The 21,312-nt window shown below is 53.6% G+C and overlaps 3 protein-coding genes and 2 long non-coding RNA genes across 9 annotated transcripts; 3 read left to right on the plus strand and 2 right to left on the minus strand.

The window, feature by feature from the left end:
• Positions 1-744: 744 nt before the first annotated feature.
• Positions 745-6,343, plus strand: Zmynd10 (zinc finger MYND-type containing 10). 3 transcript variants are annotated; one of them, XM_037207908.1, is made up of 12 exons: positions 747-1,965; positions 2,216-2,324; positions 3,677-3,793; positions 3,885-3,938; positions 4,047-4,184; positions 4,282-4,370; positions 4,464-4,564; positions 4,851-5,023; positions 5,296-5,421; positions 5,504-5,625; positions 5,732-5,857; positions 5,949-6,343. In XM_037207908.1, the coding sequence occupies exons 1-12, from the start codon at positions 1,874-1,876 to the stop codon at positions 6,022-6,024; spliced, it is 1,323 nt and encodes a 440-aa protein (XP_037063803.1). In that variant the 5' UTR covers positions 747-1,873; the 3' UTR covers positions 6,025-6,343. The 3 variants fall into 3 exon arrangements, with proteins under 3 accessions (XP_028751119.1, XP_037063803.1, XP_037063804.1); XM_028895286.2 differs by lacking the exon at positions 4,464-4,564 and having other exon boundaries at positions 745-1,965; positions 4,282-4,374; positions 4,769-5,023; XM_037207909.1 differs by lacking the exon at positions 5,732-5,857.
• On the minus strand, positions 2,331-4,810 carry LOC119088369. Its single transcript, XR_005092040.1, has 3 exons — positions 4,725-4,810; positions 3,183-3,257; positions 2,331-2,419 (listed from the first exon to the last, which is right to left on the minus strand). It is a non-coding gene; the product is annotated as an uncharacterized LOC119088369 (long non-coding RNA).
• On the plus strand, positions 6,322-16,418 carry Rassf1 (Ras association domain family member 1). Of its 3 annotated transcripts, none has more exons than XM_028895287.2 (6): positions 6,322-6,871; positions 8,965-9,071; positions 12,173-12,277; positions 12,484-12,781; positions 12,900-13,015; positions 15,556-16,417. In XM_028895287.2, the coding sequence occupies exons 1-6, from the start codon at positions 6,343-6,345 to the stop codon at positions 15,700-15,702; spliced, it is 1,302 nt and encodes a 433-aa protein (XP_028751120.2). In that variant the 5' UTR covers positions 6,322-6,342; the 3' UTR covers positions 15,703-16,417. The 3 variants fall into 3 exon arrangements, with proteins under 3 accessions (XP_028751120.2, XP_028751121.1, XP_028751122.1); XM_028895288.2 differs by lacking the exon at positions 6,322-6,871 and adding an exon at positions 7,930-8,822 and having other exon boundaries at positions 15,556-16,418; XM_028895289.2 differs by lacking the exons at positions 6,322-6,871; positions 8,965-9,071 and adding an exon at positions 9,456-9,795 and having other exon boundaries at positions 15,556-16,418.
• Positions 16,419-16,844: 426 nt separating this feature from the next.
• Positions 16,845-21,234, minus strand: LOC119088370. Its single transcript, XR_005092041.1, has 2 exons — positions 20,715-21,234; positions 16,845-17,957 (listed from the first exon to the last, which is right to left on the minus strand). It is a non-coding gene; the product is annotated as an uncharacterized LOC119088370 (long non-coding RNA).
• Tusc2 (tumor suppressor 2, mitochondrial calcium regulator) lies at positions 17,417-20,263 on the plus strand. Its single transcript, XM_028895290.2, has 3 exons — positions 17,417-17,692; positions 18,743-18,863; positions 19,001-20,263. Exons 1-3 carry the CDS (start codon positions 17,547-17,549, stop codon positions 19,064-19,066), a joined length of 333 nt encoding a protein of 110 aa, XP_028751123.1. The 5' UTR covers positions 17,417-17,546; the 3' UTR covers positions 19,067-20,263.
• Positions 21,235-21,312: the final 78 nt, after the last annotated feature.

Raw genomic sequence — 21,312 nt, forward strand, 5'->3', positions numbered from 1 at the left:
GAAGTCTGCTGTGTAGCAGATGACCTTGAACTTCTGACTCTCCTGCCTCAGTCTCCCTTGTACTAGGAATGTAGACTTCAGCCCCCACAGCCTGTGTATACAGTGCAGGGGGGGGGTGCTGGGGATTGAAGCCAGGGCTTTGTGACTGCTAGGCAGGTACTCTATCAGATCAGCTATGACCACAGCTCTGGGCCTGCAAACTGAAAGAGCTAGAATCAGATGGGAGCAAAAGACGCTGTGATTAGATTGTCCAGACAGACCTCACTCGGGAGACTCAAGCTGGACCTTTGCAGGAGTAAGAAGAGGATTCCAGAAGAAATAAGTTCGAAACCCTAAAGCAAGGACTAACTGTGGTAGTGCATTCTTAGAATACCAACACTCGGGAGGCTGACATGGGGAACTGCTCCAAGTTCAAGGACAGCGTGGACTATATAATGTGTTTAAAGCAGCCTGGGCGTCATAGTGAGACTTGTCTGGAAAAGCCAAAGGAGTCTGTGAGGAATTCAGGGGACGCTCACGAGGTCGGGACATGGGAACAAGCACAGTGATGCCCGCCGAAACCCCAACACTTGGGAAGCTGACCAAGGAGGAGGGAGATTTGGACCAGCCCTGGCTGTCTAGTGAGCTCCAGGTTGGTCTTGGCTGTATGAGGTCCTGCCTCGAAGAAAGAGGAGGGGTGTTGGAGAGATGGCTCAGTGGTTAAGAACACTACTGCTCTTGTAGAAGACTAGAGTTTAGTTCCCAGCACTCACGTGGGACAGCTCACAATTGCCTAGGACTCCAGCTCCAAGGGATCCGATGCCTCTGGCCTCCGTGTGTAAGCATTACAGCTCGGATGTACCCTGGCAGCCGAGAGCCAAGGAATTACTACCAAGTCACACCGCACACCAAACCTTACCCAAGAGATTTATTGGGAGGGAAAACGGGGGCGGCTGCCTCTGCTGGAGCGAGAAAGGGCAGCAAACGGAACAGGAGACAGGGCTTATTTAGAGCGTCTTGGAAAGGGGGTGGAATTCTTCAGGGTGGAGCTTTCCAGGGTGGAGAGTGGTGGGATGTCATGTCCAGAGAGTGGGCTTTTGAACTCTGTAGCGTGGGGGCAGGTCCAGCAGTTCGAGTATTCTGTGGGTGGAACCTGGCAGACAGAGGTCCTCAGGGGAGGGGCTTACACGGTGGGCGCCTGCACACACATGCCCATGTGCACAGACACAAACATAATCTAGAAATAAAAGAGGAGGGGGTGGGACAAAAATTGAAGCACAGAGGTAAGAGAGAGGGTGAGAGAGAGGTCCTTCAGAGCAGCTGGTGAGTGCCAGAGGTGCAGACACAGGACCATCCTCAAGGGAAGAATGGTAGGTGTACATCTTTAGGACTCCTGCCTGCTGGGCTGAACACGGGGACACAAGCCTTGAATTTCAGCACTAAAGAGACAGAGCAGAGGCCCGTGGATCTCTATGACTTGGAGGCCAGTTTGATATACATAGGGAGTTCCAGGCCAGCCTGGATCACAAAGTAAGACCCTGTCTCCAGAGTGCAGGTACGTCGGTCTGTGAGAGACCGCTGTAGTTACTCCATTTGCGGCTAAGACACTGGTGGTGAGGATCTGAGTTACTCCATAGCTGCTCCTGGCCTGGGGAGGTGTGGCGAGGGTGTCTCGAGTCTCGGGCTGCTTATTGGCAGTGAGGTGGGCGTGGCAAGCGGGGCAGCAGAACGACTCTACGCAGGCGCCAAGCTCACTGGTTCCCATGGGGACGAGGACCCACGCGCCCCAACGGCTTAGCAACTGTTCTGTCCCAGACTTTGGTCAGGCCACTGGAGTCCGTCAGTTTCCCCATTCCGACTGCTGCCCAAAGCCAAACGAATCCTGGCCCACGGCATGGGCGACCTGGAGCTGCTGCTGCCTGGGGAGGCTGATGTGCTGGTGCGGGGCCTGCACAGCTTCCAGCTACGGGAGATGGGATCCGAAGGGTGAGGCAGGGGCAACAGGTGGGGGGTCTCCCGGTCCTTTAGTGGAGGACCTTGGACCTGACATTGGAGAGGGGTTGCCCAATGTGGAGGGACCTCCAGGTGGGAGGCAAAGCTCTTTGAGACAGAAGTGTATGGCTTCCGACGCCCCTCTGGCCTCAGGGCTGGATCACATAGATCAGCAGATCCAGCCCCCCCCCCCACTCCCGTTGTACATTTGAACACCCGATATACACCCATCCCTTCGGGGCAGGTGGAATAAGCAGCATGAGAACCTGGAGAAGCTGAACATGCAAGCCATCCTTGACGCCACTGTTAGCCAGGGTGAGCCCATCCAGGAACTGCTGGTCACCCATGGGAAGGTATGTCAAGATCACGGATCCTGCCTTCCTACTACTCTACCTCTTGGGGACACCGGGCACCTGCTCTTCCTTCTGGCCTGGTATGCCTGTCATTCCTAAGTGGGAAAGAAGAATGTGTTAGGTTTCTTGACCTGTAGTCCAGGCTGCTGTTAGTTCCCTGTTTCTGACCCCGCATGTGGGGATTGCAGGCAGGAGTCACGATGCCTGGCTACATTGCCTATTGTATCCTAGGTGGATACCAGGGTTAATCAGAGACAGCCATGGGTTCTAGACCAGCATAGGCTGTAGGGGGAGCACCCAAGTGCTAACGTCACCCTGAATTGACCGTGCGACCAAAGGAGAGCCTCACTAAAGAGCAAGGGGGGGTTTCAAAGTGGGAAAAGTAGCCTTTTTGACATAAGAGGAGAAACCAGGAAGATGCCTGTGTTGTTGGTTATTTTTGCTCTTTTGCGGGGGGTAGGAGGGAGGCTGCCAACCATCTCCCAAATTAATCACATACGGAGGCCTATTCTTACTTATAAATGCCCAGCCACAGCTTTGCTTGTTTCTTGCCAGCTTTTCTTAACCTAAATTAATCCACCTACCTTTTTCCGTTGGGCTTTTCCCATTCTCTTACTCCGTGGCTGGCTGTGTAGCCGGGTGGCTGGCCCCTGATGTCGTCCTCCTTCTCTGGCCACTTCTTTGATCTTTCCTCCTCCTTTTTTTCTCCTTCTATTTATTCTCTCTGCCTGCCAGCCCTGCCTATCCTTTCTCCTGCTTCGTTATTGGCCATTCAGGTCTTTATTAGACCATCGGGTGTTTTAGACAGGCACAGTAACACAGAGTTAAACAAATGCAACATAAACAAAAGTAACACACCTTAGAATAATATTCCACAACATGCCTCGCTGGAGGAGGGCCAAGGGTGGCACTTTTGTGCGGAAAGGGGTTTCCCTGCAAGAAAAAGGCAGAGCCAGGCACTAGGGGGTGGTCTAGGAATAGGGGACGGTAAAAGGTCTAAGTATGAGGCCACAGCACACAGCACCTTGGCAGGCCAGGTGACAAAGGCCAGCGTGAGGACATGAAGAGGAGGGTTGGCCTGGAAGAGATGCCTAGGTAGAGAGGATGAGCTAAGGTGCAAGAGGGGCAGTCTAGGTCACTCGCAGGACACGTGGCTGATGTCCCCTCAGAGATACGGAAGCAACCGGAAATGAAGGTCTCCAGTACAGCAGGGACTTCGAGGGCACTTTGGAACCTGGGGAGTCTAAGGGTCCAAGAGAGCTGGAGAGCTAACCTGGGCTAAAGCAGGGACAGGAGAGCTGTGAGGCCAAGGTAGGTCCAGTTCATCTCTATTCTTCCCCTGCCCTTCCCAGATCCCAACGCTGGTGGAGGAGCTGATTGCTGTGGAGATGTGGAAACAGAAGGTGTTCCCGGTCCTATGCAAGCTAGAGGATTTCAAGCCTCAGAATACTTTCCCCATATACATGGTGGTGAGCTGGGCCTTCAGAGGGTCCTGAACCATGAATGATAGCGGCCAGCCCCTGTCCCTCCCTCACAGCCCAGCCCTGTCCTCTTTGGCAGGTACACCATGAGGCATCCATCATCAATCTTCTAGAGACAGTGTTCTTCCACAAGGTGAAGCACTATCCCGGCCAAGAGGCCACTTCTGTGGGCCAGAACCTCGTGGGGTACACCTGTGGGGAAGGGTATCAAATACTGAACTAGCCCCTCCCTGAACCCCAGGAGGTGTGTGAGTCAGCAGATGACAAGGTATTGGACCTCGTGGACTATTGCCACCGAAAGCTGATACTGCTGGTGGCCCGGAACGGCTGTGGTGACCCATCTGAGGAGGAACGGCCCCAGGACAGTACCCCTATGCAAGTAAGCTAAGGTTTCCTGGAGGTGGCAAACCCCCGAAGTGGGTGCTCTCAGGCCTCCACAGGTGGGGTGAGTCTGTGTGTCTGTGTTCCCACACCAGGAGCTGCAGAAACAGGCCGAGATGATGGAATTCGAGATCTCACTGAAAGCCCTCTCCGTCCTCCGCTACATCACAGATTGTGTGGATAGGTGGGCCACCCTCCAGGGCCTGGGGAATATGATAAAGGGCTGCAAGACTAGGCCTGTAGCTTCTGCTGACCCTCCTCTTCCTCCCACCCTTAGCCTTTCCCTGAGTACCTTGAACCGCATGCTCAGTACTCACAACTTGCCCTGCCTCCTGGTGGAGCTGCTGGAGCACAGTCCCTGGAGCCGGCGGGAAGGAGGTAAGGCCTTCTCCCACCTGCCTACGACCTAACTGGCTGCTTCCAGAACATTCTTCAGGGTTAATGGAAGTGGACAGCTGGACAGCGTGCGCATTGAGGATCCCGGGATGCCTCACCCAAAATGGGGCTAGATTTTTGACTCTGAGGCCTGTGGACTCACCTTGTTCTGACAAGTCTGGTGGGCCAGGTTTCTAACCCTGCCAGGCAGTTGTTCTCAGTCCTCCAATCCACACACAAAGAGAATGCATGCAACGCCTACATCCAGTGAGCTGCTTCTCCTCCCCAGGCAAGCTGCAGCAATTTGAGAATGGCCGCTGGCAGACAGTGGCCCCCTCAGAGCAGCAAAGGCTGAACAAGCTGGATGGGCAAGTGTGGATCTCGCTGTACAACCTGCTGCTCAGCCCTGAGGCCCAAGCCCGATATTGCCTTACCAGCTTCGTGAAGGGACAGCTGCTTAAGGTGAGGGGCTCAGTGACCCTCCCCATCCCCACCGCCACCACCCCGCCCCACCCCCACTGCATCCCTGCCCGCCCACCCCCACTGCATCCCTGCCCCACCCCCACTGCATCCCTGCCCGCCCCTGTCCTCTTTCCATAACTGGGCTTCAGGTGACCTGAGAACTGGTGAGCCGTAAACCCTCCGAGTGCCCCCAGCCCAACTTAGGGACTCGGTGTTTCTTGACCCTCTGGCCGGAACCTGTTTCCCAATGGCCTTCCCTGGATACCTTGTAGCTTCAGGCCTACCTCACGGATACACTGCTTGACCAGCTGCCCAACCTGGCCGACCTGAAGGGTTTCCTGGCCCACCTGGCCCTGGCTGAAACCCAGCCCCCTAAGAAGGACCTAGTGTTGGAACAGGTAGGCACCTAGAAAGGTAGTTGCTCGGGACCGTGGTCCACTTTGCCAGCTCCTCGCTCTCCTCTCCATTGCGTTCTCTTAGATCCCAGAAATCTGGGATCGGCTGGAGCGCGAGAACAAAGGCAAATGGCAGGCTATCGCTAAGCACCAGCTGCAGCACGTGTTCAACCCCTCAGATCAGGATCTTCGCCGGCAGGCCCAGAGGTAAGGCCGCTGCCTGCCGAAGACACAGGCATAGGCCAGGGTGGGGGTGCTTCCGGGCGCCGACCGGTCAGGTCCATTCAGCTCTTCTGGGGGGGGCCCCCGCCAGGTGGGCTGAAACCTACAGGCTGGACGTCCTAGAGGCCATAGCTCCAGAGAGGCCCCGCTGTGCTTACTGTAATGCGGAGGCCTCCAAGCGCTGCTCCAGATGCCAGAGTGTGTGGTATTGCTGCAGGTAAGGGGATCCTAGGACCTTAGTCCCCCTAAGCTCCAACGCTGGGTCCCCCCACAAGCACTGTCATCCTCATGCAACCCACCCCCTGCAGGGAGTGCCAAGTCAAGCACTGGGAGAAGCACGCAAAGACGTGCGTTCTGGCAGCCCAAGGTGACAGAGCCAAGTGAAGGCTGCCGCCGCTGAGGGCCGACGGAGGAGCTCACCCAGGATGTGACTCTGAGCCTCAGGAGCTCTGCCTGGTCCCTGCCAGACCTCAATTTCCCTGGTGGTGAGCGCAGCTGAGTCAAGTAAAGCTGCAAACCACCACCACCCGACATATACACAAGCAAAAGACTCTTCACTTCCTGCCCCACCCAGCGAATGCGCAGAGAACAGAACTCGGCCGCAGCATCAGCAAACTGGCAGGCAGGGTTGGGGGGGCGTAAGCAAGGGCCGGATGTGGAGACCCTCTTCCTTTATCAGAGTAAAACGGACTCATGAAATGAATGCATCCGTGTGGCGCTTTGCAGTCGTCGCTGGGGCCGGGGGAGGGGAGATGGAGCGAAGACTGGAAGACTGGGAAGGGGCTCTTTGGAAGCGCCCACCCCTGGGCCCCGCCCCGCCCACAAGTCCACACTGTCAGCTCGCCTCGGTTTCCATTGCGTTCTCCTCCGCTCTTTTCCCGCCGCCCTGCCTTGATCCTGGGGGCGGTGCCGAAGCGGCGGCCCGCCCTGCGACCTCGTCCGCCAGCGTCCAGTCCGGTGGAGCCCCGGCCTGACCGGGCCATGTCGGCGGAGCCAGAGCTCATTGAACTGCGGGAGCTGGCACCGTCTGGGCGCATCGGCCCTGGCCGTACCCGGCTGGAGCGTGCCAACGCTCTGCGCATCGCGCCGTGCACGGCACGCAATCCGTCCCAGCAGCACGTCCCCGGTCGTGGCCACCGCTTCCAGCCTGCTGGTCCCACCACGCACACGTGGTGCGACCTCTGTGGAGACTTCATCTGGGGCGTCGTGCGCAAGGGCCTCCAGTGCGCGCGTGAGTAGCGGCCCCGCACAGCCCGCCATCACGGAACGGGAGGTCAAAGGCAGCTCGTGGCTGTGGGTCAAGGCGCAGCGGAGGGGGTCAGCAGTGATGATCCTGCAGAGCAGGTCCGGGGTTACCTTGCCCCATCAGGGAGCGTGGTTAAGAAAATGGTTTATCACTTGTCACACTTGGTCCGTGGCTGGCGCACAGATGGGCAGAGGCAGTTGCCTGTGAGGAACAAGGCGCTGGTTTCAAGTTCGTCCGTCTTTAAAGCGCTTGGACCCTTGAAAAGCCTTTGCGCCTACTTGCCCTGAGCCTACATTCCGAGGCCCGCCTCTTCCCAATGATTGGCTCACTGTGTTCCCCTCCAGATTCTTGGGTGACTTCACCCACATATGATAGGGGGCCAGAAAAAGTTAGAGCCTTGGTTGGGCGCCTTGTAAGTAGGAATTTTATTGAATCTTTAGTCAAGGTTTGTTTTGAGTCAGAGATCCAGAGGCTAAAACATAGAACACAATCACACACACAGAGGTCCTTCTGACCCCCTGGGAATTACCAGCAAACAGAAGTTACACTCACCCAGGATACGTTGTCCCCTCCGATCTCCTGTGTCTAGATCTTCTCAGACTTGAGTTCATTGTTGAAAGTGGACCTTAGGCATTGAGGGTTTGTTTTGTTTTGTTTTGTTTTGTTTTGCCACTGTTGTTTTGAGACAGCCGTGGCTGGCCTGTAACTTTCTATTCAGACCAGGATGTGACAGAGATCGACCTGCCTCTGCTTCCCAAATTCTGATGTGTAGCTGGAGTTGAGAATCAGTGCTTTGAGCCATATAGGAACTTTTTTGTTTTTTTCGAGACAGGGTTTCTCTGTATAGCTTTGGAGCCTGTCCTGGAACTCACTCTGTAGCCCAGGCTGGCCTCGAACTCACAGAGATCCGCCTGCCTCTGCCTCCCGAGTGCTGGGATTAAAGGCGAGCGCCACCACCGCTCTGCGCCATATAGGAACTTAAGGTTGGCACTGTAAGTCTGTGCGTGCCTAGAGCTCATCTCATTGACTACGTGAGTCGGTCACAAATTCAGCTAGTGAAATACAGCAATTTGTGTCAGCTAGCACACGGGAGCCAGGGCTGTGATACTGCAACATTCCCAAGAGAAATAAAGATGCTCTGGAGGTGAGAAACAGGACAGTTTGGGTGTTTGACAAGAGGCCGATGAGGGAATCAAATGTAAGTGTAAGGGTTTGCTTCAAACAACTGGATGAACAGTGGTAACGTCTGCTGAGATAGGAACCTGGGGGTGGGTTGAAGTCGAAGAAAAGTGAAATTTTGGCCACGTACATTTGCAATCTTTATTAGACATTAACGTGAAGGCATTACATGTAGGATCTATTCTAAAGAGGCAAATCAGTGCCACCTTGGATCTGGATCAGGTGAGTGTAGACAGAGTTGGGACAGTACCCGGGTGAGAAACCTGGGCACAACTGTTAGTCCTGGGGGCCGAGACAGCATTGATGAAGGGTCTAGCAAGGAGCTGCAGAGAGGAAAGAAGAAAACCTGGCAGTGACTGCTGTCCCCGGGAGTCAGAGGGAGCAAGCAACACATGTTAAGGATATAACGATCCTAGTAATGTATACAGAAGGCAAAACATTAGATGTGTGCATTGGGCGTTGCCATGTGTCTGTAATCCTGGCACTGAGCAGTTGGAGGCAGGAGGATCACCGAGTTCAAGGTTACCATTTGAGGCTAACCGGAACTACATGAGACCCATGTAGTTCTTTCTCAAAAAACAAAATAGGCTTGTATAAACAAGAGAAGAGGCAGATGACAAATAGAGGAAGTCGCAAATTAAACGCTTTTGTTTTCAAGTTCGTGGCAAAGTGAAGTAGTAGATGTATGGTAGGCAAACACAAGTGCCGAGCAGGATTAGATCTCTAACCTCCCCAGGCCTACAGCCACTTTCCAGAGGTGCTAGAATCTGTGCAGCAGAGGGCGGGCGGTCACGAGCTTGGGAAAAGCCTGTGCAGCCCCAGTCTGTCGGGCAGAGGCTCCCCCGATCTGCGGGTCACTTCGCGGGGCTCCTCCGCCTCACGACCAGCCCTTTCTGCAGACTGCAAGTTCACCTGCCATTACCGCTGCCGTGCGCTCGTCTGCCTGGACTGCTGCGGGCCCCGAGACCTGGGCTGGGACCCCGCACTGGAAAGGGACACGAACGTGGTGAGCATGGGGTCGGGGAGTGTGGGCGGGGAGGGGGCCCGGGACTCGTCCGCCCTCGGCGGAGGGCTTAGTCCGGGCGCCGCACACAGCGAACATCCCAGTTATCGACCTCCCGGCATCAGAGAGGTTGCTTCTGCCCGTGGGGTTGTCAGGAGCTGACTCCACGCAAAAACCACGGCCCACAAACCCTCGGCCGCGAAGGCGCGCCCTGGCACGCTGCAGCGCACTTTTCACACCCCACTTCCGGCCCTGAGGCCACGCCGGTGCACATGCGCACACGCCCCGACACCGCCCTCTGGGAGGTGGGGCCGGGGAGGCGGAGCCGGGTTGAGATGCCTGGGCGATGAGGTCATTCCCCGTCGCGTTGTGTCCCCGCCCCTCGCCGTGCCCCCGCCCCTCGCCCCCCGATGACACCAGCGCTAGATTCTGGTTGTCTACGTCTCAGTCCTAACGGTCGCCGCGCGGCGCAGGCCTCAGCGCAGGCGCGTACAGACACGCTCACACTCACGCACGCGCCCGGGGCGGTGGTTGGAGGCTCCCCACGCAGTGGACGAGGGATCGGGCGGGCGCGGCGAGGATGGGCGAGGCTGAGACGCCTTCCTTCGAAATGACCTGGAGCAGCACGACCAGCAGTGGCTACTGCAGCCAGGAGGACTCGGACTCGGAGCTCGAGCAGTACTTCACGGCGCGTACCTCGCTGGTGCGCAGGCCGCGCCGGGACCAGGTGGGAGCCGGGGGAGCCGGGCACCGCCGGCGGGCGAGGGCGGTCGCTGGAATCCCGCCCCTCCCCGCTAAGTTGCGGCGTGGAGCGGTAGTGATGGGCAGCCTCCCCGCCTCTCCGTGAGCCTCCCGGCGGGTCCGGACGAAAACCGGCCCGGGAAAATGTGTGTCGGGCTCTCTACTCCGAGTAGAAGCTCGGTTCCAGCGCGCCGGTCCTGAGTACCCAGGCTTCCCTGGCTTGCGGTCACAGACTGGTTGAGCCAGGGGAAGCAGCTCTGAAGCTTTGGGTGGACCAGAGGCGGGCGTTATTCATCCATGACTAAAGCCAGCCTCAGCCCAAACCGGCGTCTTGGTTTCGCATTTGGGCACTCCTACTCCCTCCCTGGGGGAAATAAGGAAGTGGAGGAGGAGTCCGCCGGGAAGTAAGAAGTTTGGTTGGGAGGTGACTCTGTCCCTTCCATTTTCAGTCTTGGATCTGCTAGAAAAGTCCCCAGCCATTGCTGGGCCAACTCTGCTACCAGCTGCTGGAAAGTAGACCATTTTCCGGTCTTCCTTCCAGGGTGGAACTTTGGAGGGGTTTGGGGGAATATAGTAAGAGGGCCCTCACTTTGAACTTTAAGCATTAGGAACATTTTACCCATAGGGAGCAGGAAGACTATAAAATGCCCCGAGAAGGATATCTACTTGAAGACAGCAAGTGTGGTACCAGGGCAGCTGAATCTCTAGAGTCTCCTAGATGTACCAAATTATCACAGACTTTCCAGGGAATATCGTGATTGGGACTACCAAGCTCAGATAAATTGTTCTTGAGCCAGAATACCTCAGAAGAGCACAGGGGCCAGGGCATCAGGAAAGTGAGGTGGAGACCGAAGCTTAGGAACCTTAGCAGCAGCAAAGGAGAATTCCTTATTTGAGCCAAAAAAAAAAAATTGTTGTCTGTGGTGTTGTAGGAAAGATTTGACACACATTTCTTACAGATGGGCTGCTACTTGACACCCCCAAAACCTTAATTCAGACTGTACATTCAATGTGGACCCCTGGGACTGTCTCCATGCCACTCAGCCTGAGTCCTCTTCTATTACGGAAAGGTGGAAAACACAAGATACTAGCCAGCTGAAAGTATTTAAAGAAAAGAATTGTTAAAAAGCCGCAGAAGTTTGTAGCAAGCTCATTGGAGAGTCCTTAGCTAGCTTGCATGAAAGCCTGGCTTCCATCCACAGCACCATTAATGAACAAATAAATACAAATAAATGAAGCCAAGAAGTCCCAAAGGGTAAATAAAGTAGAATCATGAGTGCTTGCCCAGCATGTGTGAGGCTGTGGGTTCAATCCCCAGCTGAGACCTTGTGAGACCTTCTCCTGGGACAAGGCATTGGTCAGTGGCAATCCCCGCTGCTTTTGTCCCAACCAGGACCTTTCTGATGTCAACAGGAAGTAAGACTGAGGCAGTGAGGTCAAGTGAGTTTGGTAGGGGAAAACCAGTTCCGAGTCCTGCCTGCTCTGACCCACAGCAAAACCCCAGTCCCTGAAGCTAAAGTCTTCAGGCTAACTTTCCAGACAGCAAGGGGAAGAGCAGCCTGCTTGGTAGGACGTCCTCTGCCAGAAAGTTGCCCAAACACCTCTGGCAGATTGGAAGCTGGCTTAACACTGCTTTTTGTGTGGCTTGAGTCAAGGGTAAATGGTATGTCACAGTGATTTCCTCCCTGTATGAGATGTGGGGCTGGCCCCAAGGAACCCACTAAGGCATGGTAACATGGAGACCACCTTTCCCCTCCTGCCCACGGTAGTTGGACTACTGATGTGTATCAGCTCCCATGCTTCCGACCCTGCAGTGGTCATGTTTGTGCTGATACAAAGTGGGAGAGTGGGCTGCCTTCTCCAGAACAAACTGACCCAACTAGTGTTCTGGGATCAGTTATGCAGTGGAGATGTGCTTTGAATTTTATTGGGGGTGCATACTGAGGATTGAAGGGCAGGCCTTTCACGTCCTAGGCAAGTATCTGTCACTTCTATCCCCAAGAAGTGTTTTTACTTTAAACAGCATTCCTCCCAATGGTCCTTCAGGGTTTCCTGGCCCCTTGCCATGCACCTTTATTTGTCTTTATTTCTGTAATGTTGTTAGGGGCCACAACTGTTGCTGAGGTGTCCCCCCCCCTCTCACACACACACCGCACGCACGCACGCACGCGCACACACACCACAGCAGACGAAGCAGAAAGCCTTTCTTTGCCATCTCCTAGGAACGGTGATGGGTGCAAGGTGTATGGGTTTGGTGACAGAACCAAAATCAAGATCCAAGGGGTGTTCCGGCTTTTTTCTTTCCCTCCAAAAAAGCCTTGCACTTATTCAGGGCCCTGTATCCATGTTGGTCTGTCTTTTAGGATGATCCTGTACAGCGGGAGACACCCAATCTTTCTCAGACTGAGACTGAGCAGAAGATCAAGGATTACAATGGCCAGATCAACAGCAACCTCTTCATGAGCCTGGTGAGTTGACTGCTCAGTCGAGGAGTGTGGGGAGGATCAGAGCCCGCTTTGTGCCACATGGCCAGAGTCGTAGCCAAAGTGTTCTTGGTTGGCCAAGCAGTGATCTATGCATACCTGGCCCAGCCCCGGGTGGACTCAACCCTAGCCTCTTCCATCTGCAGTAGAACTTGCCGTCCTAGTATGGTTTTTCTTTCTCTCTTTTTTAGAACAAAGATGGCTCCTACACAGGTTTCATCAAGGTGCAGCTGAAACTGGTACGTCCTGTCTCAGTGCCTTCCAGCAAGAAACCACCTTCTTTACAGGATGCCCGGCGGGGCACAGGGCGGAGCACAGCTGTGAGGCGCCGCACCTCCTTTTACTTGCCTAAGGATGCTATTAAGCACTTGCATGTTCTGTCACGAACACGGGCACGTGAGGTCATTGAGGCCTTGCTTCGCAAATTCATGGTAGTAGATGATCCTCGCAAGTTTGCACTCTTTGAACGAACTGAACGTCATGGCCAAGGTAGGTTTCCCATCACAGCTCTCCCTGTGTAAGGGGTATATCGCATACCTTTGTACTCAGGCTGGGCATCTGAGCCTGTTTCTAATTCTTTATCCTTTTCCCTCTGCCTGACCTCCAGTGTACTTCCGGAAACTGTCAGACGATGAACAGCCCTTGAAGCTACGGCTTCTTGCAGGGCCTAGTGAGAAGGCCCTGAGCTTTGTCCTGAAAGAGAATGACTCTGGGGAGGTGAATGTGAGTACACAGTCTATCTTCTTACCACTAGACAGAGCTGGTAGATGGAGCTACAGTGAGGGCTTCAGGAGAACTGGGCTAGAGAACAAGCCCTGCACAAGCTCCCCATATGCAGGACCTGGAATGACAGTGGAGGGAGACTTCCAGGACCCTCCGCCAGGGTCAGAGCCCAGTCCAAGAAACTGGGAAGAAGCCGAATCTAGTGGTTCATGCTTGCAGTCGAGGTACTTGGGAGCTGAGACAGGAGGATTGCTAGGAGTTTGGGGTCAGTCTGGGCCACAAAAACAAGCTAGGAAGATTTGTCCTAGTGCTCTGTTGTTTCCTGGTATGGAAAGTCCTCCAAAGATTGAGGGATTGACTCATGGTGAGCCAAGACAAGTTCAGAGCTACACAGGATGGCCTTAGAGATGGCTCAGCAGTTAAGAGTGCTTGCTGCTTTTTCAAAGACTCAAGTTCTGTTCGGAGCACCCATGTTGGATGGCCCACTTCTAAGTACAACTCCAGATCCAAAGGATTTGACTTCCTCTTCTGGCTTCAGAGGGTTCCTATACTTATGTGCAGATAACCCCACAGAGACACACACATACACAAAATTAAAACAGTGGGCTAGAAAGATGGTTCAGTGGTTAAAAGCACTTATTGCTTGTGCAGAGGACCCAGATTAGGTTCTTAGTAGCATCCACATAGAGGCTTACAGCTATCCGTAATTCTAGACCATGTACACAGTGCACATAATATGCCCACAGGCAAAACACTCATACACAGTTTTTTTATGTGTATGAATTTTTGCCTGCATGTATATATGTGTACATATGTGTACTCATGTCCATAGAAGTCAGAAGAATGTATTAGCTCCCCTGGAACTAGAGTTACAGATGATTAGAAGCCACCATGTGAGTGCTGGGAATTAAACTCTGATCCTCTGCAAGAGCAGCCAGTGCTCTTAACCACTGAACCATCTCTCCATCCCCTAAAAATCTTAAAGAGAAGAGCTTCACAGGTGTAACTGGAACCAGGAAGGCCTTCTTTGAAGCATTAAGACTTTTTACCAGCTAGAACTGGTGGCACAGGCCTGTAGTCTCATCTGCTTGGGAAGCTAAAGCCAAGAGTATTGCCTGAAGTTCAAGACCAGACTGGGGTACATCAAAAAACCACTCTTGCTGGGCGATGGTGGCACATGCCTTTAATCCCAGCACTCGGGAAGCAGAGGCAGGCGGATCTCTGTGAGTTCGAGGCCAGCCTGGTCTCCAAAGCGAGTTCCAGGAAAGGCGCAAAGCTACACAGAGAAACCCTGTCTCGAAAAGCAAAAAGAAAAAGAAAAAAACAAAAACAAAAAAAGCAAGTTGAGGAGGAAAGGGTTTATTTGGCTTACACTTCCACATCATAGAAGTCAGGACAGGAACTCAAACAGGGCAGGAACCTGGAGGCAGGAGCTGATGGCAGAAGCTATGGAGGGTGCTGCTTACTGGCTTGCTCCTCCTGGCTTGCTGTGCCTGCTTTCTTACAGAACCCAGGACCACCAGCCCAGGAGTGGTACCACCCACAATGGGCTGAGTCCTTCCCCTTCAATCACTAATTAAGAAAATGTCCTTCAGTTGGATCTTATGGAGGCATTTTCTCAAGGTTTGCTCCTTTCAGATAACTCTAGTTTGTGTCAAGTTGACCTAAAACTAGCCAGCACAATTCAGTTCCCACTAATGCGAAAGAAAAGACTTTAGTGTATGACCCAGTGGTAAGAATATATGGTTGGTATGCATAAAGCCCAGCAGCAAGAGAAAAAAGTCAGGGGTGGGTAAAACGGGCTGCCTGGGAATGTAGCTTTGGAATAAAGAAAAATGGAGCTTGCTTCATTTATGAGACCCTGGGTTTGATTCATAGCCCATTGTATTGGGGGGATGGGACGTACAACAGTAGATATTTGAGAACATCCTGATTTTTTTGTCCCTCTATGAGGTAACTATTTTGTAGTTCTGTCGGCTATGCAGACTGCTCATGAGGATCCTAGAACAGACTATTTAGAGCCTAACATCAGCCTAGCACAGTGATACATACTGTAGTCGTAGCATTCAGGAAGCAGAGAAGGAAAATCACAAGTTTGAGATTAGCCTGGGCTACATAGCAAGTTCAGGGCCAGCCTTTGATTTGTGGCAAGACTGTGAGTCAAAAAACAACAAAAAAGGGGCTAAAGAGTTGGCTTAGTGGTTATGAGCATGTGTTGCTCTTACAGAGGACCTGGGTTTGATTCTCACAACCATCTGTTTGTGACTCCAGTCCTGAGGGATCTGATGCCCTCTTCTGACCTCCATGTGGCACCAGACATACACATACACATTGTGTGTGTGTATAAACACCCATACACATAAAAGAATTAAAAACAATAACAAAACCAAAACAGGTAAAGTTGGGGAATGAAAAAGAAGGTAATATCAGGAAGCCCAATCCTAAGTTGTGTGGCCATGAGGCACTAGTCTCTAAGGAGGGTCTGCCAACTTAGCCACTTCTTGCTGTGGCCCATCTATCTCTCCTCTGCCCCTTTGCAGTGGGATGCCTTCAGCATGCCTGAACTGCACAATTTCCTGCGTATCCTGCAGCGGGAAGAAGAGGAACACCTCCGACAGATCCTGCAGAAGTATTCTCGGTGCCGCCAGAAGATCCAGGAAGCCTTGCATGCCTGCCCTTTGGGGTGACCTTTCCTGTCCCTGGGTGGCAGGAGGAAAATAGGCAATGCGAAGAGCGTGCCGTGTGAGTGTGACAGGGCCCGTGGGGCCTGAGGAATGAGTGTGCGTGGAGGTCCTCCTCTGCTAAGGGAATGAGCCCAGAGACAAGGGAAGGAGCTGGCCCTCTACCAGGGGGTCTCGTGGGGCATGGCTTTGCAGCCCTCTGACCCTCGTATACTGGGTCATACTCTGGGTAGCTGCTCCAGGCTTTCATCAGGGTCTCAGCCGTGAGAATCTTAGAGACTCTACAAACAGAACCAGGTTATGTTTGCAGGGCTGAGGGCCCTTATCTATGGAGAAAGATTGTTCTGGGTGGTGAATAAGTCTCAGGGTAGCCAGTCAGAGCCCAGGGTACCTGCTCGGAATAATACAGGCGTTAAGGTAGGGTGTTTCCCTCTTACAGTGCCTTATGACTTATACACATCCCCTGAGGTCAGGGAGGGCTGGCAAGTACAGCCACAATGCCTCAGCGCCGCCTCTAAGGAAGATGTTGCTGAACCAGACCCACTTCTTGTTTGCCAAAGCCAGAGTCTCCCTCAGATAGTTTTGATGGAAGTGTATGAATGTATGTAATGCTTTGTGGCCTCAACTGAATGCCTCCTGTGGGGAAAGGGATGGGGGTGTGACAGTCATCATCAGGGCCTGAGACCTGAGAGAATTGGCTGAATAAAGACTTAAGAATTTTTCTGGTTTTGGACTCTGTAGATGTGGGCCCACAGTCGGGGCAGGACCTAATGAGAATGACTGCCAACAGTGATGGACACACACACACACAGTGCATCCTTTCCACGGTCACAGTGGGACCAATGTTAGGAGATCTATGCCTATGGATTTGGGTATCTGTCAACACTGGGGCCCAGGTCATGGTGGAGACAAGAATAAACTACAGGTAGAGCACACAGGAACTATTTCTCTCAGCGCCTCAGAGAAACCATAGCAATAACCCCTTCACCAAATAACTACGTAAATACAAAACAACATTTCACATGCTACAGCGTACAGCTGCTAACCAATTCTTGTTTTCCTGAAGTGTGTTATCTGGTACATTTACAACACTTAATTTAACCTCAAATATAGTCATAAGAAATTTGACCAAAAAGTTTCCAAAGATATTTTGGCCCCCTGCATAGCTGCTCCTGCTTTAATCCCAGCATTTAGGAGGCAGAAGCAGGTGGATATGAGTTTGAAGCCAGCCTGTTATACATAGCAGGTTCCAGGCCAGCTAAGGCCACATAGTGAGACCTTGTCTCAAGAAAACAAAAGACATTTAGCGAGTTCCTTAATTTCCTTATGTACAAAGGTAACCACTGCAAAAACAGTTGTGAAAACAAGCTAAATGTATCCTAGCCTGAGGCAGGCCTAAAGTCCCTTTGGGGATGGAGGGGTGACCTAATTGAGTATTGCCACTGGGCCCAAGTGTTGGGCGTCAGGGACTTGGGGACACTCATACCCGGCCCGACCTTAAAGTCCATAACAACACATTACCTCCGCTTTTCGGGGAGGGAGCTGGCCCCGCTGACCCTTGGGACCCAAAGCCTTCTGGGACCTGGAGGCAGCGCATCCTAGGGTGTTCATCCTCTGAGGGTGCCCATTGGTTGGACTTTACAGACTGACGAGTTCTTCAGCCACTCAGAGGAAGCAGCGTGCAGGGCGGGCGGAAGCGGAAGTGAGGTTTCCGTGGAGACAGCGGAGCCTGCGGAAGGCGGCGGCGGCGGCGGCACCTGTGAGTGGAGGCTGGGGCAGGGCATGGTCGCGCCCGCCGCACTGTGAGAGCGGAGCGGCCGCTGGGTCCGCCATGCGCCCGCGGCGCTGACATGGGCGCCAGCGGCTCCAAAGCTCGGGGCCTCTGGCCCTTTGCCTCCACCCCGGGGGGCGGCGGCCCCGAAGCGGCAGGCGCCGAGCAGTCTTTGGTGCGGTCTCGAACCCGAGCGGTGCCCCCCTTCGTATTCACGCGCCGCGGGTAAGGGCATGGGTGTCTGCCTTGGGGAGGACAGCCGGGAGCGAGGAACGCCCCCCCCCCCCGTTTCATTCAGGACGACTGTCATGTTTTGGGTCCCCATCAGAGCGAAGGGAGGGGAAAAGCAAGTGGCGTGCCGCTCCTGACAGCCCAGAAGGTCTTTTTAGAGAAGAGTTGGCTGAGCCTTGTCCCTTGGGCAGAAGCTCTCCCATAATCCCGCAAAGACGGTTTCTGAGAGTCTTAAAATCTTCGTTTCATCCAGCTCAGCCTGCAAATTAAAGGCATTTAGGTACCTCTTACTCTTCTAAGCCTTAATCCAAGGGGGAAATGAGCTTCTGTTTGGGTGTCTTGCTCTCCCCACAGTGAAGGAGAGTAATTGTCTGTTCAAGCAGAGCCAGGCTTCAGTGCTGAAGGTGAGGCCAGCAAACAAAAGGCCCTCGCCCAGTTGGGTTCTCTAGACCTGGAGCACTAACCCACTTTTTCCCCAGGGGCTCACACAAAACGGCCTGGACCTAGTGGGCTCCTAGGGACTAACACTCCCTGTAATGGGAATTTGACAGTAAACACCAGAAAGACCCAACCAACAGCGTGGATTATTAGGCTGTAGCCAACCAGTTGGGAATGAGCGGGAGTTGAGGGCAGCCTTCCTGGCTCAAACATCCACGATCTTGGTCTTTGGCCCTGAACTAGCAGTCTTTAGAAATGAGACCAGTATGCCCAGGCCCCACTTTATAAGCTCCAGATGAAGGGCCTGCTACTGAATAGTTACCCTTGGGGAACAGACCAGCAATAAGAATTGGCTTTGGTTGCCTAAACAGTGTGCTCTGAGAAGACCTCCTGTGAGTGTGATAGTAACGGTGACATTGCTGACCTTTCCACTTTTCTATGGCTCCAAGCACCAAGCAAAGAGCCCTTCGGGCACACTAACTATTCTTCCCCCAAGATTAAGATCGTGCCTCTTCATCTGCAGTTCAGCCCACTTCCCTGTGGTCGGTGGCCTTTGCCATGACCAGGTGTGAGGCTCCAGCCCAGCCTGATTCCTTTTCTACACAGCTCCATGTTCTATGATGAAGACGGGGATCTGGCTCACGAGTTCTATGAGGAGACAATCGTCACCAAGAATGGGCAGAAGCGAGCCAAGCTGAGGCGGGTCCATAAGAATCTGATTCCTCAGGTGAGGGGCTGGGCGGTGCCATAACCTCCATCAGTACGTCAGCATGGACGTAGATGGGGCTGCCTGGGGGAGGAGCTGGGAGGGCGCCTGGCATCGAGGCCTGAGCTGCTCTTCACTAGCCTCTGTTTCCATGGCAGGGCATCGTGAAGCTGGATCCCCCCCGAATCCACGTGGATTTCCCTGTGATCCTCTATGAAATGTGAGCCTGTGGCATGGCAGACACAAGCACCCACTGCCCCAGCAAGAAACTCCCAGGCTCAAGGTGTAGCTTCCATTCAGGAGTCCAGGCTGGTGCCACAACCCTGAATAAACTAAACTCCGTTGGCCCAGAACCTTCAGTTGTGAAAGGGGCAGTCCCTCAGTGTTAACTGGTGTTGGTTTATGTCTGAACAGTAAGTGGCTGGTGGCTGGTGAGGGCTAATGGCGGAATCGCCGGCCCATTTCCCAGCCACTTGTGCAAGAAGCATGGCGGGGCATATGCTGGTCAGGAATGCCTGGTTCCTCGTTCCTTGCCTGACCTGCTTTCTTCCAAGCTTGCCTAGGGCCCAGCCCTCCTAGAAGCTACAGCACTTTACAAGCAGAGTCTGCCTTCTTCCAGCCCTGGGCTCTAGGGGCTGTACCCAAGTGGGAACTTCCTTCCCTCACTTCCCGTACCCCTAGTCAGAGCATTTCAGCCGTTTGCTACCTCGATTCCTCCTGTATTGGACAGAGACTGGGAATAGGACCAGCCTCAGTCTTCCTGCCTACCTGCCATGTGTCCCCACTCTAAGATGGACAGTTTGCTGGCCGTTAAATAAGATGGGGACCAGCGTAGGAGGCTTCTCCTATCACCCAGAGCTGGACTGATCTCTCTTGATTTCAACCAGTTGCCCTCCCCCAAGCTGAGAGGGTGCCGGCCGGGGTCAGGACAGGCCGTGGATGCCTGTGCCTGTGGGGACTGGCCCCACACCACATATTCTGTCTAATCTCGTCTTTGCACCAGTCCCACCCACCCCAGCTGCGGGGGAGGGGCTGTCCACCACCCAGCGGTAAGAAGCCACACACACACACCCGGGGCTGGTGCCAGTAGCTATGAGGAGCCCATCACCCCTTCTACAGTATCTTCACCTCTTCAGGGTCAGTTAAGGGAAAGTACTGGAGCTCCTTGGTAAGGATCAGAAGAAGGGAAAAATACAGAAAAGGGGTAATTAAAATGTGAAGGTTTGTAAATAGTCTAGACTATGATAATGTTGGGGCAGAGTCTGATTTCTATATAGAGATGGCTTTAAAAAAAAAAAATCCTTATTTGTGGAAGCTCCGGGCTTCTAGACTGTGGGAAATGGCTTGGGGAGGGTGGTCCCCAGCATAGGAAGACTGTTGTGTTATTTGTTCAATTTCAATAAAATTATTTGTAGACCCTGCACATGAGAGTGCCTTCCAGTGAAGCTTTAACACCCAATTTTCTAGACTACCACTTGAGCTGCTTAGGTAGGCCTCTGGCCCTGGACGCTGCCAGGCTGGCAAGCCCCCTCTAGGCGCCAGTGTTAAGTCCGAACATTGCCTGTAGCAATACCAGCCATGGCCAACAGGTGGCTGTGTTCACACACCATCTCCAGCCCTCTCACGGTTCTGGGACCAGCTCACCTGTCTTGCTGGGACCCTTGTGGAGATTTGCTCAGCTGCCTTGCCTAAGGGGTGAGTGTGACCATACATAGCTGTGGGATAGTTCTAGTCCCAACAGTACCATATTATCTCAAGTGAGGTTACAGCTTAAGCCCCATGGACCTCAAAGTGCCAGCTACAGTTGAACAGCAACCAGACACTTCCCACCAGGCCCTTGGCCTCCTACCAGGCTCTGGAGTCCACACTCACCTGCCTCTTCCCAGTTAGCCATGGGTCAGATGAGCTCAGGCTTCTGCTGCAGCTTCTGTTGTAAGGCTCTGTCGACCCAGTACTTCCTCAGCTCTCTGCTGCCAATGCACATTCTGCCTACACTTCTCAGGGTATTCTGTGAGCAGGTTCTCTGCTAGGCCTAGCCTTTGGCCATAAGCTTGAGAACTTCCAATTAGGAAGGAGGAATTCATCAACCCAGGATCAGGGCAGTTGGCCTTGAATTGCTGCAGGGCTGGAACTTGTCAAGTCTCCAGAAGGATCACCCTGGGTAGCCTAGACTCCCAGTTCTGTGGACTGATTTCCATCCCCTGTAATAAGTCAGGCTTAAGGCCCCTTGTTCAGGGCGTCCTGTTCAGGGGCCAAGGCTCCCCATATCAGACAGTGTCCTATCTCCTACACCACCATCCTGCCTGGGGGAACTCCCTGTTCTGGACCTGCTTAGCTGACCCCAAAGCTATAAACAATAGAGGCGTCAGGGCAGTGTTTCCCCACTCCATCCCATCCGGCTGGGCTGTGCTCACTTCCTTCCTGCTGGCTGCCTAAGGAAGTGTCCCTGCCCTGGACAGTCTGGCCTGGC

The sequence above is a fragment of the Peromyscus leucopus genome, chromosome 7, assembly GCF_004664715.2.
Source record: "Peromyscus leucopus breed LL Stock chromosome 7, UCI_PerLeu_2.1, whole genome shotgun sequence".
Classification (NCBI taxonomy): Eukaryota; Metazoa; Chordata; class Mammalia; order Rodentia; family Cricetidae; genus Peromyscus; species Peromyscus leucopus.

Coding starts and splice junctions, on each gene's coding strand:
- Zmynd10 (XM_037207908.1), top strand. CDS start 1,874: ATGGGCGACCTGGAGCTGCTGCTGCCTGGGGAGGCTGATGTGCTGGTG. Junction 2,325..3,676: donor TGCTGGTCACCCATGGGAAG/GTATGTCAAGAT, acceptor TGCCCTTCCCAG/ATCCCAACGCTGGTGGAGGA. Junction 3,939..4,046: donor AGACAGTGTTCTTCCACAAG/GTGAAGCACTAT, acceptor CCTGAACCCCAG/GAGGTGTGTGAGTCAGCAGA.
- Rassf1 (XM_028895287.2), top strand. CDS start 6,343: ATGCATCCGTGTGGCGCTTTGCAGTCGTCGCTGGGGCCGGGGGAGGGG. Junction 9,072..12,172: donor TGGAAAGGGACACGAACGTG/GTGAGCATGGGG, acceptor TCTGTCTTTTAG/GATGATCCTGTACAGCGGGA. Junction 12,782..12,899: donor AACTGAACGTCATGGCCAAG/GTAGGTTTCCCA, acceptor CCTGACCTCCAG/TGTACTTCCGGAAACTGTCA.
- Tusc2 (XM_028895290.2), top strand. CDS start 17,547: ATGGGCGCCAGCGGCTCCAAAGCTCGGGGCCTCTGGCCCTTTGCCTCC. Junction 17,693..18,742: donor TTCGTATTCACGCGCCGCGG/GTAAGGGCATGG, acceptor TTTTCTACACAG/CTCCATGTTCTATGATGAAG. Junction 18,864..19,000: donor ATAAGAATCTGATTCCTCAG/GTGAGGGGCTGG, acceptor TTTCCATGGCAG/GGCATCGTGAAGCTGGATCC.